At 36.0% G+C, this 18,805-nt stretch overlaps 1 protein-coding gene across 1 annotated transcript in view; it reads right to left on the minus strand.

Annotated features, from left to right (window-relative positions):
• Dhc36C (Dynein heavy chain at 36C) overlaps positions 1-18,805 on the minus strand; it is a 1,350,914-nt gene that overhangs the window by 873,944 nt on the left and 458,165 nt on the right. The window contains 1 exon segment of the mRNA XM_090395101.1: positions 6,172-6,327. Within this exon segment, the coding sequence (XP_090251227.1) occupies positions 6,172-6,327 (156 nt within the window).

An 18,805-nucleotide genomic window follows, 5' to 3' on the forward strand; every position in this document is an offset into this window, starting at 1 on the left:
ATAACTATCTTAACTTCCTTCCATTCCATGGGAACCTTTCCCGCAGCCAGACTTTCATTGAAAAGCTAGGTCAAAGGCACTGTCAGTTCCCTAGCACATTCTCTCAAAACTCATGGTGAAATACCATCCAGTCCCACAGCTTTACTGACATCCAGAGTATTCAGTATTTGAAACACACTCTCCTCCTGCACCTCTAAACCTCGAACTGCCCTATTCCTCTAGTATTCAATTTGATTCTTCCAGGATGAAATACACCAATAAAGAGTTCATTGAACAATTCTACTATGTCTTCTGCATCAGTCACTCTATTCCCATTTTTATCCCACAGGTCATTCTTCCACAGTCATTTCTTCTCCTACTGGTCACATAGCTAAAAAATTCCCTAGGATTTTCCTTGGATCTAAGGGCCAATCTTTTCTCATATTCCAGTTTCACCTTCCTTACCATACTAGTCACTCACCTGGCCTGTGTCTTATATTCTTCATGCATCTTCTCTTCACCTGTCTCCTTATATCTCTTCCATAGCCTCTTTTTCACATGCAGTTCATGTTTAATATTGTTTGTCATCCACTTTACTCTAAATTTTGTCCTCTTCTTCATTTGTGGAATACAGCTTACCATTGCTGCTAACAAATATTCCTTCACAATTTCCCAAGCACTAATGATATCCTGGCCTTCCAATTCCTCCCTCCTCGAAATTTCTCCAAGTTGAGGTCTAAGACTATTATAATAACCTGCTTTATAAGTCCACATACGTTCCCGTCTCTTTGATACTCCTGCATGTCTATTCATTTTCCAAGTCAAAACCATATTGTCACTCTCTCCAACTGGTGGGAGAGATGTCATCTCAGTTATTATAAACTCTTCTGATGCTATAACCAAATCCAAAACTCTTGAACCTCTTGTTCCTTCTGTTACATATTGCCTAAGATATTTGTCCCTCAAAAATTCTAGAAATTCCATTCTCATTTATTGCTACATGCATCTTCCTCTCCCCAGTTTATACTGCTGTAGTTAAAATCTCCCATAACAACCATTCTTCTTGCACTTGCCACGAGCGTGGCAAGTGCAAGAAGGCCCACACCCTCTGTGCTCCTTGGTCTGTAGCAACACTCCACTAAATATCCTGTCTTGCCCATCTCCATCTCACACCATATGCCTTCAAGATCATTAGTGTCACAGCCTTCCAAAGCCTCCACTCTTAGAGGACATAGGTCATCACTTATCATAGGCAGTACTCCACCATCACACTTTCCCTTCCTATCCTGCCGAAAAATGCTGTACCCAGCAACTTCTATTCCTGTTATTATATCCTCTTCTGTCAAGCACGTCTCGGTGATCCCAATAATCTTTGGCCAGGCTGATGCTATTACTGCCACCAATTCCTCTCCCTTATTCCGAATACTCCTGGCATTTGTATAAAGCATAAAAATGCCATTGTTTCTATATCCAGCATTATCCCCTCTAGACTCCATTGGGCTCAGCGTTACCTGATGTCGTCCCCCTTCTCCTAAATACCCATTCTTACAAGAGGCCACCCGTGCTACCATCCACACTGGGACACACTGACTCATTCAGAACAGCAATCTCTCCAGATGCCTTCGTCCTTCCTCATTCAAATGCAAGTAGTCTCTCACATACAATTCCTCTCTCTCCTCAAACACACTCCAAGCATCTACATATTCCAGTCCTCTCTTGTCGCATATTCTAGCTATTATGTCATTCAATATTACTGCTCTTCTGGTCAGCTCGTCATATGATACCTAGGCAACACACACACTATCTTTCCTCTCTGTATCTTCTTTCATACCAACTGAAGCAAGAATCTCTCATATCTCTTGCTGCCCTATTTACACCACACCTCAAGTCATTTGTTCCTACCATCCAATCATCTCATCCACCCTTTCACCTCTCTTAATTGCCATAGCCACACTTTCTATCATTCCTCCTGGCAAACACTCCTCGCTCATCCTATCTTGAACACACATCCTGTATGATATTGCGTAAAACGGAGTCCTTAAATGGGGGGGCTTGGTGATACACCATTTGCAATTTTAACTGTCGCTGCCGCCGTTATTCAAAATAGTGTCGCTAACTAGTGTAAAAAAATTAAATGCTAAATAAGTATTAGGGATTCTAACTATAAGAAAAAGTACAAACAATTACGAACAGAACATTTAAGTACAGTAGATATAAATAAATAAAATGAAATAACTAATGAAAACTTATCCTTCGTCTTGTCTTATATACAGGATTGTCTAGAGAAAGAGTAAGCAAAGGAACATGGGGTGATTGTCAATAAAAAAATTGAAGTTTAGGACATATTGCATAGATAGTGATAGTAACCCAGAGGACTGCTACAATACTAAGAAAACCTTTGACCAGTAGAGAAAAAACAGGCAGCAATTTCATTTTATAAAGTCTTGATCAGGTCACTTCTGGATTATTATGCTCAGAAGAGGATAAATTAACCTTGTAGAGGTTACAGGAGATAAGAAAAATGATATTAGGACTTTACAGTGCAGTTATGGTGATAAACTGAAAGCATGCAAAATCTACATAGTTTGGTGGGTAGAAGACAAAAGAGTGCATTAAGAATGCACCCTTTTGTCTGCACCCTGTGAATACCTCTCAACATTTAAACTGTTGAGAGGTATTTACAGGATTAACAGTGGGGAAATTTTTCATACAGTAGAACAAGGGGAAAGAATAAGCACAAGAGGCTATTCATGGAGGTTATGAAAGGAGATGGTGACTGGGAGAATTTGAAGTGGCACTTTTTGCATGGAGAGAGGTTGGACCATAGAATTCTTCATGATAGGGTGATGAATAGGTTTAAGGAATGGTATGATAGACCGTGTGCTGTCTAAGGTAGGCCTCCAAGATGAGTCTTGTGACTCCTTGTAGGTCCATAATAATAATAATAATAACAATAATAAAAGCAGCTAAAATATCATGAGAAAACTTTGGGAAGAATACTGAAGATAAATATAAATATAGTAAACATTCTAGAGACTAATGAAAAAGGAAAAAGAAAGTAAAAGGAAACAGAGATGATAAAAGTGATATAAAATTGAAGATAGTGCTGATTTGATTTAAATTAGATAAGAATGATTGAAAATATTTAAGAGAAATGCACTCAGGAGTATATATCAAAATTGAGGTAGAAATATTATCACACTCTCCATGGATTCATCAGCTTCATTATGGGGGTTCATTCAACTGAAAATATATTTATTATATTGAGCCTTCAAGTCTTGAACACTCCCTGCATTCACAATATGTTATGGTAGTGTGTTCCATTTACTTGCAATTCTCATTGAAAAAAATGTACTCCTCACACTTTTACATAACTTCCAGGGATGGCTTCTAGTTTTTCCCTTCTCACCTTCAACTGTTTTTATAATTTCCTCTGTATTATTTCAATAAAATCCCCCCACTGACTTAAATGTCTCTATCATATTAGCTCTTTTGCTTCAATTAAGTAAACTCTGCAATTTTTTTCCCTTCAATCTCTCTTCATTGCCAACATTCCAGAGTCGTTGATATTATCTCAGTCACTCATCTCTGGATCCTCTACAATGTTTATACATCACAATGAAAACTAGGTGACCAGCATCTAGTTGCCAACATCTGGACTGTTGCTGCACAGCAGCAACAGTCTAGATATGGACTGATCAGTGTTTTTCCAGTGCTACAACATGCCAGTGTACCCCTAATTATAGTAGCAATGCAATGTGCAGAATTTGCAACACTTTCAATGTAAATTTTATTCTACTATCAACTATCACCTCCAGATCTCATATCATATTACTTCTTGCAGCACAGTTCAATCAATACATAACACAGTCTTATATATCTGCACTCCAAAATGAACATCTTGCACTTATTAATATTAAAACTAGACCCCCACTTATTTATCCAAGCAAAACGGCTACACAACATTAATTTCCTTCAGAAAATTAAACACTGTATAGTCATCAGAAAAATAATTACAAAGGAAGGTAGCTGGAGCGATATTCACAGAATATCGCTCCAGAAATGCTAAAATGCTAAAACCAGAAATGCTAAAATGTGGATGTATAAAAGTTTTTATAGTAGCTGTATTGCACAGTGTAGAAAAACTTATCAGTTACTGAAAAATCAAATATTATGTATCAAAAAAAAAAAAAAGACACCACAAGCAATGTTACTTTTATATAATCAAATACTTTTTTTAATCTAATTTACTAAAGCAAATTCAAAATCATATAATAATAACATTTCACATATGTTTTTGGTATCAACTAAAGTTTTCTAGCATATAAACAAGTTTTAAATGCAGAATTCGCATAAAGCTTCACGATATCTAATTCTGCCATTTACTCTGAGTATCTTCCAAAAAAAAAAAATAAATAAAATAAATAAAATAAAAATAAGTAAATGATTATTAAGGCATTTCTTGAAAATAAACTGCGAAAACTTAAAGAAGTCCTTTCTTTCTTTGGATAAAATAATAGAAGAATAAGATGTCCTTTCCTTCTTTCTTGAGATAAAATAATAGTAGAATCAATGTGAGAATGTCAAAATTAAACTGTATATAGTTGATACACCCCCACAAACTATATGTTCATAAATAAAGTAAAATTTTATTTTGTTTTGACCATGTGTGTGTGTGTGTGTGTTGAGGAGGGATTCACTATACATAATTTAATTCCATTATTCTGGCTACAAACATCTAAAGGAACAAGAAACCCTATTGTTTAATTCAAAGTGAATAAAATGAATATTATTATAAGAAAACGCGTGCTTTTAAAATCATCTTAATTATTAGTTAACTTATATAATCTGAAAGCAACAGCTAATTATTATTATTATTATTATTATTATTATTCAGGCTTCCATGGAGTCAAAAGACTCACTGTGGGAGGTCCTTCCTAAGAACATAAAGTCTGTCATGACTCATTGATGGGGAGGTCTCCCCTAAGAAACACAAAGTCTATCATACCACTCCTTAAACTCATTGACCGTTCTCGCTCTCACCACTCCATCAGGCAATGCATTCCACAGTTCAACCACCCTCCATGCAAAGAAACCACTTCTCACAGTTTCCTTTCGTAACTTCCAGGGATGACTTCTTGTCATCACTCCTTCCTGCTGTTCAACCAAGTGAAAGACCTCCCCAGTGTCAACCCTGTAACCACCTCTCAACAGTTTAAAAGTCTCAATCATATCACCTCTCCTTCTTCTATCCACCAAACTCTGCAGTTCACATTCCCTCAGCAATCCTCATAACCAAAATTGTACAGTCCTGAAACCATCTTTGTCATTCGTCTTTGTACTCTTTTCACAGTTAATTTATCCCCTTTAAATCCTGGGGACCAAATCTGAGAACAATAGTCTAAGTGTGGTCTGATCAGAGACTTATACAACGGAATGATAACTGTTTTATCTCTGCAGGTCAGTGTCCTCATTATTGCAGCAATCCTCTGTGTTACCTTCACCACCTTTGCAATATGTCCCCTAAATTTCAGGTTTCTATCAATCATCAACCCCCCAGATCTCTTGTCTCCCCCTACTTCCTCCAGTATAACTCCTCCCATAGAGTATGCAGCATCCCATCGATGTTTCTCAAACCTCAAGATCTTACATTTTGCTGCATTAAACTGAAACTACCATTCATTTGCCCATCTATCTAGCTTATTCAAATCCTCTTGCAGGGCTACCACATCTGCACTATTACTAATAAGCCTTCCCAGCTTCGCATCATCTGCAAAAAACTGAATATCCCCTTGCAATCCACTGGCAATGTCATTGATATAAAGGTTAAACAATATAGGTCCTAGTACTGAGCCCTGTGGGACCCCACTTGTAACCCTCTGCCTCCTTGACATTTCAACAGCAAGTATATGGCATAAATTTTGCATGACGGTCCAATATACAAACAACAAGCACAAGAAAATTTCTCATGTCCTGCTCCATTAACAAGTATAACAATGGTTTGTTCATGTCCAGCATGAACATATTAATTTAGAAGAAAATTAATGACAGAAAGCAAGTAATAATGTAAACTTAATTATGTAGTACTGCTATAATAGCCAATATTCTCCCTATAAGTGTACATATCTTAGGTATCAACAATGATGATAATAAAAATTATACAATTATCAATAAATGCACAGTAAGGTTTACCATATGCTTTCCCAGTGGTGGTCCATATACACCTTTCCTTCTTTTATCAAGTTTGCCCATAATAATATCTTGAGTCTGATTTGCACTAGTCTGAGCAGAAAAGTTGATCATAAGTGGTTTATAAACATCCCCATCTACTTTAGTTAATAGAAAATCCTAAAAACAGAAATAAATATAAAACTGTTTAAGTTACTAAAAGATATATGGAAATCAAATCACACACACATGCACAGATTAAAGAAATATTTTATTAGATGTGTGGCATGGGCAGTGTAGCAGATTTTTAGTTTTATTTGATACAATATCGTTAAGGATAATGGTAATTAATGACTTCCAGAGAAATCCAAGCTGTTGGGTCATTTCCATCTGAAACTCAGGTAGCACCCATATTTTCCTATATAATGGTGAAGCAGTATGAAGTTAACTATGAATGGAGCTTTTCATCAGTTTTTTGGTTGGTTGGAAAATAATTATTAATATTATTATTATTGCACCCTCTGTGGAGTTGGCAGACATTGCATGAGGTTCAACTGGCAACATATTTATCACACTGAATCTTAAAATCCTTAACACTGCTTGCATTTACTACATATTTCTGTAATGCAGAGTTTCCCAATATGGAGCATATGCCCCACATGGGGGAGGATTTAAATATTTTGAGGGTCAATTAGAAAATGGTGTTGCATTTGCTACCTCATCACCGATATAGTCAAAAAATCACTGTCACTGATAATTAATTAATAATTATCCTATGATGATACAACGGCCATGAGTCCCCTTTACAGGGATGTACAGCACCATCACAGTTCCCCTCCCAAATTTTATCCGGGTTCAGAACCAGCATAGTTGAAGAATCAGGCCTATGGCTGGATCAATATTCTTGACTGTAATCCATGTATGTTCACTGGACTGGTTTGCCTGCTTGCAGGATGAAAAACCCCAGATAAACTGGCAGGAAAACACCTGTTGTTCATGCCTACGACTGGCTAACTTGGCTATGACTGAGGAAGATCCTTAAGCTCCTCATGTCATCGACAGGAATCGAACCTAGGACACTCCTTCCCCAGGCATATGGTTGAGAAGCACAAAGCCACTGGGCTAACCATGTGGACTGATAAATTATCAATGTTGCAACCATGACTTTCCGAGAAAAAATGCTGGCAACACTAGTACAGCAGTCAACATAAATACTTAGCAGCGTAAGTGCGTTAAGGTCAGATCGTAACATCTGTCACTTCTGAAAAGTAAACAGTGCCAATTTAACTTCGTGCAGTTGTTCTTGTAGAAACAACAAGGCAAGTTTGTTTAATTTTTTTTTATGTATTGTCAAGAATGCTTTTTATGCTAGCAGATGTTTTTTATGTTACATTTTTACATATTGTTACTTTTCTGGTTACCCAAAAGTTGTACTACTATCAATTTAAATAAAATGAACACTTTGTGACAATTGTATTAGGTCTGTTTGACAGTTGAAAATATAAACATAATATCTCATATTTTGTTGTTTCTTTTTCTCTGCTTGTGATGGCAGACTTTTAAATTTTTGTTTTTTTTATTTTAACTTTTTATTTATTATATGTGTTTGTAGTAGTATAAATACATGTTATACACTATTAATTTCCTTTTATAATCCACACACGCATACAGTATATTTTATAAACCTATTTTTTCCCTTTCAGTTGCTAATCCCATGCATAAAATGAGTAGTGCAAGCACACAAAAAAAAAGTTCATCAGTATTCAGATGTGTATTTGAAGTCCAGCCTGCTGCTGCTCAGGATGAACAGTCACCAATCTGTTTATTGTGTGAACACTGTTTGACCAACGAATCAATGAAAAAAGGTTGTCTCGAAGCACATTTCAAGGCAAAACAAAGTACTTATGTGAACTATGATGTGAACCAATTTAAGTCTCTTAAGGAGAAATTTGAGAACAGGTGAACAATAGATTCATTGTTCTCTGTACAAATTGCTACCCAAAATCATTCTCTTGAAGTTAGTTATGAAATTTCTCTGCTCATAGCTAAATTAGGAAAAATCATACTATAGGGGAGTATTTAATTAAGCCAGCAAGCATAGATGAGATGGCTAGAGATATGGAAACACAATGTGCTGAAAAGTTGAGATCAAGGAAATTCTCAATACAGCTAGACAATTCAAATGTAAGAAACAGTGAGGTTGTATTGATGGCCTATGTAAGATATACTGACAATGGTGAATTTACTGAAGAGATGTTGTTCTATGAAGCATTGAAAACCGCCACTGCTGCCATTGATATATACAATAAACTCAAAAAAGCTCAAAATATCAATGAAAAATATTAATTCTTGTGGTACAGATGGTGCTCTTGTTATGATGGGCAAGAAACATGACTGTTTAAAATTAATGAATGATGACAATCCTGAAATGTTGCTTGTGAATTGTTATTCACAAAGAAAATTTAGTTTCCAAAAAAAACTTTCACCTGTTCTAAATGAGATACTGAATTTTATAAAATGTATCAACACTATCAAAGCTAATGCCAAATGTGAGCATCTCTTCAAACAATTTTGTGAGGATAAAACTGCTGACCATATAAGACTATTGCTTCACACCAAGGTGAGATGGTTGTTACATGGGAATTGCCTGAGAAGATTCATGGAACTATTTGATATTCTTAGTAAGTTTTTGAATGACAAACCTGAAATGAAACTGCTACAAACAGTTGATGGTTAAGCATTTGTAAGTTATTTGACAGATATCTTTGAAAAGCTGAATACATTAAATAAGCAACTACAAGGAGTAAATAAGACCCTTGTTGATGCAAAGGCTAAGATATTTGGCTTCGTTGCATTTCTGCAAGTGTGAAGTAACTGATGCTGCTGTACTTATTACTGCAGATCACCTGAGCAAAATGGACTGTGATTTAAATGAAAGATTTTCTGATTTTCCATCTTGGATAACTCAGCTATGCTAGTGGACTTTGCTGTTATGGTCAGGCAATATCAAGAACTCTCACAAATGCAAAATGATGGTTTATTAGAACTCTATTCAAAATAAAAGGAACAATGGCATGGCTTTGTCAAGAGATAGAAACGAAATACCCAAATTCAACTAGTTTTGCAAGAAAATTGCTGTTGCCTTTCTTTTCGTCATATTTAGTTGAATGTGGCTTTAGTGCTGTAAAGAACTTGTTATTGAAAAAAAGAAATTGTCTAGATATCACAAACCATGGGGAATTGAGATTGAAATTGATTAAATTAGTACCTCAAATAAAAACTCTTTGCAGCAGACATCAAGCTCAATGGTCACATTAACTTGGAATTTATTTTCCCAAGTTGAGTTCGATTTATGTTTTATAATATACAAAGTATAATATAAAATTTATATTCATTAAAGAAAGTCAAATTAAAAACAGCTTTACCTATGTTCCTTTTTTATTTGAAGTACCTTTAGAGGTACCTGTGACATAATAATTAATAATGGAACACATATAGACCACAGTGATGACTTTAATTAAATAAAGGTACAAATATTTCGTACTGAAAGTAACAGTACATCCTCAGCGTAGAACAAACAGTTAAAGGAATGAAATACAAAGTACAGAACAGTCAGTGGATCGCCAATTAAATTGTTGTCGTGTGCTAGAAGATTGATTACTAAAATATTATTAAATAATTCTTTAAAGATAATTATTTCATTGATGGTTACATAAAATAAGTCTCCCAAACGTTTGGGGGAGAGAGAGAGAGAGAGAGAGACAGTCATTTCCATTTAAATTCGGCCGATGTAAGAGGGCTTCACAACTTTCTTTAAGAAGGAGTTCATATTTAAACCTACATCTGTGGAGAAGACAAGCTTTATCCCACTGGATATTATGATTAGTGTCAATGCTATGTTGTGCTAGACCAGACTTATGAGGTTTGATGTATTCAATATAATATTGATGTTCTTTCATTCTTTTTTCCACAGAACGGCCTGTTTGTCCAAAATAGAATTACTGGATATTGTTCTTTGGTTATCTAAACAATCTTTAGCGCATTCCTATGAAAAAAATTCTTGCAAACTTATGCAAAAATATAAATCTCTATACCATAAGCAAAAGAAAAACGTTACCTCTGACAACACTCCTATGAATAAATGGATTGTTAATATTTCTGGATGCCCTTTATCTGATGCCAAAACTAGTGCTTTAACTAAAGGCCTTGATTTTGTGGTAATTCCTAAATGCATTCCTTATCTTGATTTTTTGCATAACATCGAACATAATCTGTCAGGACTTTCTAGCAAAGATGCAAATAAACTACGATTTGAAGTTGCCGCTTCTCTTTTTAAAAGCAAGTTACCGCCATGTAATTTATCGAGTGCTGAAATCCATGCTCTAACCTCATTAAGAAAAAATAATGAAATATCTATTTCAAAAGCTGATAAAAGAAAAGCTGTTGTGATCATGGATAAGACTGACTATGAAAGAAAAGTAACCAGCCTTTTACAGGATACCTCCACCTATCAAGAAATCAGTCATAATCGTATAAATTTGCAAATTAAACAATTAAATAAGTTGCTTGGTGAAGTTATCAGTTGGGATCAAAACTTCGTGGATAAACTGTGCACTCATTTTGGAAGAACTCCTCGCCTATATGGCCTCCCAAAAACCCATAAAGAAGGCTATCCAGTTAGATCCATCGTGAATTGTATTGACTCTCCCACATCGAATTGCTAAATTTTGGTCACGTTCATTAACTGCCCTTACTGAACATTCTGGATCTTTCATCAAAAATTCGACACAGTTTCTTGAAAAAATCAAGGATGTCAAATCAAAGAGTCTCACTTATTAATCAGTTTTGATATTGTTTCCTTTTTACCAATATTCCATTAGTGGACACGGTCAACTTACTATATGATGATTATCCTCCAGATATTGCAAAGATTTTTGAATTCGTTATACATTCAGGTTATTTCAGCTAGAAAAACAAGATCTACAAACAAGTTGAAGGTACTGCAATGGGTAGCCCTCTCCATCTTTGGCAAACTATTTTTTGAAACATCTGGAAGATACCTTGTTTTCATCCATTCATTCCCAACCCTCTCTTTGGTTTCGTTATGTCGATGATGTTTTTGCGATTTGGCCACATGCTGAAGAGGAACTTACCACATTTCTACACCAGATAAATAGCCTTCACCCATGCATTCAATTCACCATGGAAAAAGAAAAGTCTGGTAGTTTACCATTCTTGGACATCCTCCTTATACGCACATCCTCTGGTACTTCGTCCACAAGTGTCTATCAAAAACCTACTTTTACTAGCAGATACATTCATCAAAAGTCTGCTCATCACATCTCTCAAAAAATTGGCATTATCAAATCTTTAATTAATAGAGCACATAAAGTGTGCTCCTCTCCATCAACCTTACAACAAGAACTTTTCACTATAAAAAAGTTAATAGAATCTAATGGTTACAACCCTAATCATATCCAACAGGTAATTGACTCCTATGTTCCAACACCTCAAGATTCTTCAACAGACCACAGAGTTCCAATCCCTTACATTTCAGGCATCTCAGAACCTATAGGCAGAATTTTGAAGAAGTATCATATATTTTCCTATCAATAAAATTTCTCACTTGTTGCCATCTACAAAAGACCAACTGTCACCTCTATCATTGGCTGGTGTTTACCAGATTCCACGTGAATGCAATTTATCCTATTTTGGACACACATGCCGTTTTGTGGAAAAAAGAATGAAGGAACATCAATATTATATGAAATACATGAAACCTCATAAGTCTGGTCTAGCACAACATAGCATTGACACTAATCATAATATCCAATTTTATTTATTTATTCATATGAAGTTTCCTCCCTTTTCTCCCCCGTCCCTATTGGGGTGAGTTGAGTCTCCTCATGGGGGGGGGGGGGTTAAGTATTTATGGCTGTAGATCCATGTTGTTCACAAGGCCAGTTTGCCTGCTTGCAGAATGAAACACCCTAGATAAACTGGGGGGGGGACCCCGCTGTCCATGCCCAAGACCGGCTAACTTGGCTATGGCTGAGGAAGATCCTTAAGCTCCTTACGTCGGCGATGGCAATCGAATCCCAGGACACTCCTTCCCGAGGCATATGATTGAGAAGTGCAAAGCTACTAGGCTAACCGCGCGGACATAATATCCAATGGGATAAAGCTTGTCTTCTCCACAGATGTAGGTTTAAATATGAACTCCTTTTTAAAGAAAGTTGTGTAGCCCTCTTACATCGGCCAAATTTAAGTAGAAATGACTGTCTCTCTCTCCCAAAAGTTTGGGAGACTCTTATTTTATGTAACCATCAATGAAATAATTATCTTTAAAGAATTATTTAATAATATTTTCGTAATTAATCTTCCTGCACGCGGCAACAATTTAATTGGTGATCCACTGACTGTTCTGTACTTTGTATTTCTTTCCTTTAACTGTTTGTTCTATGCTGAGGATGTACTGCTACTTTCAGTATGAAATATTTGTACCTTTATTTAATTAAAGTTATTACTGTGGTCTAAATGTGTTCCATTATTAATTTGAAGTACCTATTTATATTATACTTTTTCAGAACTTGGTTGATATTATGCTAGAGGGGACATCAAAATCTTTGAGGTGTTGAGGTAGGGCATGATCCAAAAAAGTTTGGAAACCAGTGCTGTAATGCCTTCCATTCACTAATAATTCCCCATGTGAAAAATCTACTCCTCACCATACTCTTACTTAACTTCCAGCGATGATCTCTGATTTTTCTCCCATTCACCTTCTACTGTTTCTTTAATCTCATCTGGATTAATCCGATAAAATCCTCTCACTAACTTAAATGCATCTATCATATCATCTCATTTCCTCCTATCCACCAAACTCTGCAATCCACATGTTGAATTGGATTTAAACGGTATTGATGCAAACACAGATAGATAAGAAAATAACTATTCATTAAACTGTTTAAACTAAACATGTTTGGTCATTTATAATTAAAATACAATTTTATTTAATGCTGACCATAAAAACAAACTTATATTATAGCCTACCAGTTTTGCCAGCAGACTGTCTGGCTTTTTCAAGGCATTTATGAAAAGACATAAAAACTAGTAAATGCAAATTGAAAGGAACATAAAAAACGTTGTAAACCAACTAGTAGCTAAGGTTACACGTTTGCGTGACAGAGAGGACTTATTGTTCTTATTTATTATCACGCATGCATGTTTGTTGTAAACGTGTAATGTGATTACTGGCTAGCTGTAGTTCAGCTTGATTAAGAGAGAGGATAAGTTTTTCCACAAACTGTTTAGAATTACATCCCGATTTCTGTTGAGCTTTCCGCCGGTTATTGACATTATTGTGGTTTCCTTGAATAAACAATGTCTGTAGTCGTCATCGAGATATGGCATGGAGCTGTTTTGCCACTCTATCGTGTGGTTAGACGTACAGAAATGATGTGCTAAGCCGGAAGAGATACTTCTGTTGTGGTTTACATCACCAATATGTTCTTTTTATCTGATTTCTAAGCTCTGTGAAGTTTGTCCTATGTAGGCAAGACCACAGGAGCAGGGAATGTAATATACTCCTGGATATTTGTAACTTATCTTTTTGGGGATCCTAAAACTTGTCTGATGCTGGTGGTTGGTTTGAAGACCACTTTGATTGTAGGCTCTTAACATTCTTGCTATGTGATAAGAAATTGACTTGATGAAAGGGATCATTACAGTAGAAATGTGCTGGGAGTGCGATTCTTTTTGTCTGGGGTTGTCACTGTATAGATATTTTTTTATGATGTTTTGAGGATATCCATTTTGTGATAATGTGTTGGCTATTAGTGAGAATTCAGTCTGAGTACCCTCCTCTTCTGATATAAACTTTCTGGCCCTATATTTCAACATGAGGATAATGCTCAGTTTGTGTGTCTTGTGATGGTTTGAAGCATAATGAAGTATAATGAAGTATAATGGAGTTTAGAAATCAGACAAAAAGAACATATTGGTGACGTAAACCACAACAGAAGTATCTCTTCTGGCTTAGCACATCATTTCTGTACGTCTAACCACACGATAAAGTGGCAAAACAGCTCCTGCCATATCTTGATGACGACTACAGACATTGTTTATTCGAGGAAGCCACAATAGTGTCAATAACCGGCGAAAACCTCAACAGAAATCAGGGTGTAATTCTAAACAGTTCGTGGAAAAACCTTATCCTCTCTCTCTTAATCAAGCTGAACTACAGCTAGCCAATAATCACATTACACGTTTACAACAAACACGCATGCGTGATAATAAATAAGAACAATAAGTCCTCTCTGTCACGCGAACATGTAACCTTAGCTACTAGTTGGTTTACAACGTTTTTTATGTTCCTTTCAATTTGCATTTACTAGTTTTTGTCTTTTCATAAACGCCTTGAAAAAGCCAGACAGTCTGCTGGCGAAACTGGCAGGCTATAATATAAGTTTGTTTTTATGGTCAGCATTAAATAAAATTGTATTTTAACTATTCATTAACTTAAAAGCTAATATTTCGCTGGTATTATATCCAGCATCTTCAGAGCACACAAAACAGTTTGTTACAAATGCAAAACAACCACAATTCGGTGTAACAGTGGGGCTAGTATAAGTAATTGCAGCGTGCAACACAAGACTAAAGTCCTGTGTAGTAGTCCAAAGTTTTGAAAAAAATAAAATTAAAATAAACAAATATTAATTTAGTCTTAGGATGACTGTCTCCCAAATCTTTGGTAGATTTACACAGTCATACTTGTTAAGGTTTGGAATATATTTTAAGGCTTCTGTTGATTCTAGGAACAACCTCTCTGACTTGTAGAAGCTTCTGTGCAGTACTTTTGTTTTTTTCCAATTGATCCTGTGTGCTGGGGGTATCCAAAGTATGGTCTGCCAGATCCGACTTGCCATAGTGAATGTGCTGGTAATATTTTTTGTGTTCACTGAGGCGGATGTCCACAGTTCTTCCTGTCTGTCCGTAGTAGGCTTGATGACAAGAACAGGGCACTTCATAGACTCCTGGATGTGACAAATGAATGAATCTGTTCTTAGGTGAATGGATGAGAGTTGCCAATTTCACATACGGTTTAAATACGGTGCACAGTTGGTGTTTGCTAAACACCCTAGATATCTTTTCAGATGTGCCTTTAATGTATGGGATGGTGATAGTTTTGTTGTAGTCTTCTGTGGTAGATAGTGGTGGTGGGGGGGATTTCTGGGTAGCATTTAATATTTTATCTATCTTATGGGGATTATAGCCATTGGTTAGGAAGGTGTGGGGTAGGTGAGAAAGTTCAGTAGTAAGAGCAATGTCATTGGAACAGATTGTTCTAGCTCTATGGGTTAGTGTTTTTAAGATACCATATTGTTGAGAAGGGTAATGGTGTGATTATTTTCTATAAACCGAAAATGATAAGGAACCTTCTGGAAGACAAGTGATTAGTATGTCCAGGAAGGACAGGCAGTCACTGGCTTCTAGTTCCATTGTAAAGTGGATTTTAGGGTGCTGGCTATTTAGATGCACTAAAAATGTATTCAATGTGTCTGGGCCATGTGGCCAAACAGCAAACACATCATCAACATAGCGTAGCCAGAGACTAGGTTTGAGAGTGGCTGTGTTGATAGCTAGCTTTTCCATGTTCTATGTAGAAGTTGGCTATGGGGGGGGGGGATCCCATAGCTGTCCCATCTAATTGTCTGTATATTTTCCCTTTCCATGTAAAATAACCTGCCTGTACTGTGAATTTAAATAGCTGAAATATATCAGGGGGAAAATTGTGAATCAATGGTACATTAGTAAATAGTGAGGTGATATCAAAACTCACCATTAGGTCTGAACTATTTAAGGTGCAGTTTTCTATTTTATATTAGGACTTTAGTCTTGCGGTTTTCTATTTATATTAGGACTTTAGTCTTGTGTTGCATGCTGCAATTACTTATACTAGCCCCATTGTTACACCGAATTATGGTTGTCTTGCATTCGTAACAAACTGTTTTGTGTGCTCTGAAGATGCTGGATATAATACCAGCGAAATATTAGCTTTTAAGTTAATAAATAGTTATTTTCTTATCTATCTGTGTTCGCATCAATACCGTTTAAATTCCAATTCAACATGTGTGATGAACACATAAGCCTATCCACACGTTTAAATATTCTGCAATCCACATTTTTTCAAGCTCTCTCCATAGCCAGCAGTAAAAAGTCCTGATATTGTCTTAGTCACTTGCCTCTGGACCCTCTCCAATGTCTCCACATCACACTGAAAACCAGGTGACCAGTTTTGAGCACAACAGTCCAAATCAGTTCTGTCCTGTGCCTTATACAGTGGCACAACCACTTCCTTTATCCCTACATGTTAGAGTATTTCTTATCATAGCAGCACTACGATGCTTTTGCAACATTACCAATATGCCCTCTAAACTTCAGTCTACTGTCAACCATCACTCCCAAATCTCTAATCTTATCCACTTCCTGCAGTATGTCATAATATAGTACACAGTCTTATATTTCTGAACTCAAAAAAATTTTTTTTTTGACTTAGAACATTTATCCTCTAGTCCAGTGGTTCTTAATCGGTGTTCCGTGGAAGGTGAATAGGTGTTCCACGAGAAGTTCTGGAATTTGTCATTTTTAAATTAATTTTCAGCACAAATTGATTTAATGATGGTTTAATTGTTGTTTAATTAATTATTAATCAATAATTAATTATCAATTATTAATAATAAAAAATCAGCTAAATTACCAATTAATTATTAATTTATACATTACAAAATAACCAAGGTGTTCCGTCAAAATTTCGGGATTTGTGAAGTGTTCCGTAGTCGAAAAAAGTTTGAGAAACACTGCTCTAGTCTGTGACTAGCTTTGAACCTGGGTCTTCCTTCAGGCAGTCAAGTGCCATGGAGTACAAATGCCACATCCACTGAACTACACAAGCTCTTTTAATGACAATAATTACAGCCAAAAAGCAGTGAGGAATGATTCTGATCCTCAAGCTTTCGACCAATACTCTCTAAATGCTACAAACTGGTCACTGATGTCTGATGCAAGTTAGTATAACTAAATGGGCAAGCAATGCACGGGTAACCAATGAAACATTTCAACATTCTTGTTTCAACAAAATCTCGCTGAAATGCTGTACAAGTAGGAATTTAATACACATATACTTAATAAATTAAAATGAATAGTTTCAGTAGATACTTGTAAATCCTTTACACCGTGCAATCATAATGCTAACTAAAATTGCAAAAAATGAAGTTGGATGAACTGAAGAATCATAATTCATAATGTTTCAGAATAATATTATTATTGTTATTATTAATATTACAGGGCTATCTTCATGGAATCAGAAGACTCATCGTGGGAGGTCCACACACCAACTGTTATACACATAATACTTATACATCTCAAATTTGTTCACTGTCAGGGCACTCACAACTAATTCTGGCAATCCATTCCATTCGCTATCCAAACAAAAATATTGTCTGCACACTTTTACTAACAACACTCTTACAGAACTTCCAGGGAAGACCTTTAGTTCTCTCACAATTCGTCACATGTACTGAAAAATGTCCTTTGTGACAATCACACAGAACTTCTACTCTTTTCCACTTATCAACTACACTTTGCAACTTACTCACCATCAACTTATTCTCATCAGAAGCATTTCACAGCTTGGTCACTCATCTCTGAATCCTCTCTGCCATTTCCTGATCCCCAAGAAAACTAGGTAACCAAATCTGTGTACAGTAAGTAATCAAGAGGCAGCTGAATCGTTGCCTCAGAAAGAGGGATAATAACTTGTCTATCTTTACCTTAGCATCTTTTTCAACATCTGAGTAATACTTTGAGCTATTTTAGTGATGTTTGCAATATGCCCTCTGAACTTTAAATCTTTGTGCACCATTACAACCCAAGTCCTAGGCTTCATCAATTTGCTGCCATACAGTGCCATCAATATGATACAAAGTATGTAATCTTTTCAATCAATCTAAAGTGCATAACCTTACATTTTGAACCATTAAATGTGTTTAATGTTGCAAAAAATTAAGCAGTCCAACAGAGGATGAAGATACAGTAGAAAACATTAATTATCCCCGCTTGGTGTCACACTGATTAGATCGTCGGCTTGTCGAGAGCTCCTGAAAAGATTAGTAGTATTTTGTGTTAACATTGGAAATTTTACTAGAATTTTAAGTAGTATTGTTTGCTTTTTGTTTCTTAGTGTGTCTGTGCAATTTTTGCATGTTTTCTGTTATTTTAATTATTATTTTTAAGATAAGATAGCGTACATATGGCACCAATAAAGAAAAAAATGGCGGCCAGGTCGCCATGTTTGTTTAAGAGTTTTGATGTAAACAAATTTATGCAATGTGCTGTCTGTGAGATGTATGCTTTGGGAAGAGCGGTGGGAGTCTGGTTAGAGGGTGATAGTGGAGTTAATATGTGCAGAAAGTGTAAAGAGAATGAGGATCTCAAGCGTGTTTCGTGTGGCGAGAGTGATATCATTAACGATAGTCAGAATGTAGAAAATGGCGGTGTGCTAGAGAATTGCGTGGTAGTGCCAGATAGGTGTGAGAGCATCGTTGAAAGTGTAAATGAAGGTAGAAATACAGAACGAATGGATGATTTGATTGATAATGAA

Source organism: Typopeltis vanoorti, chromosome 7 (assembly GCF_054136105.1).
Source record: "Typopeltis vanoorti isolate ZY-2024b chromosome 7, IOZ_Tvanoo_1.0, whole genome shotgun sequence".
NCBI classification, from domain to species: domain Eukaryota; kingdom Metazoa; phylum Arthropoda; class Arachnida; order Uropygi; family Thelyphonidae; genus Typopeltis; species Typopeltis vanoorti.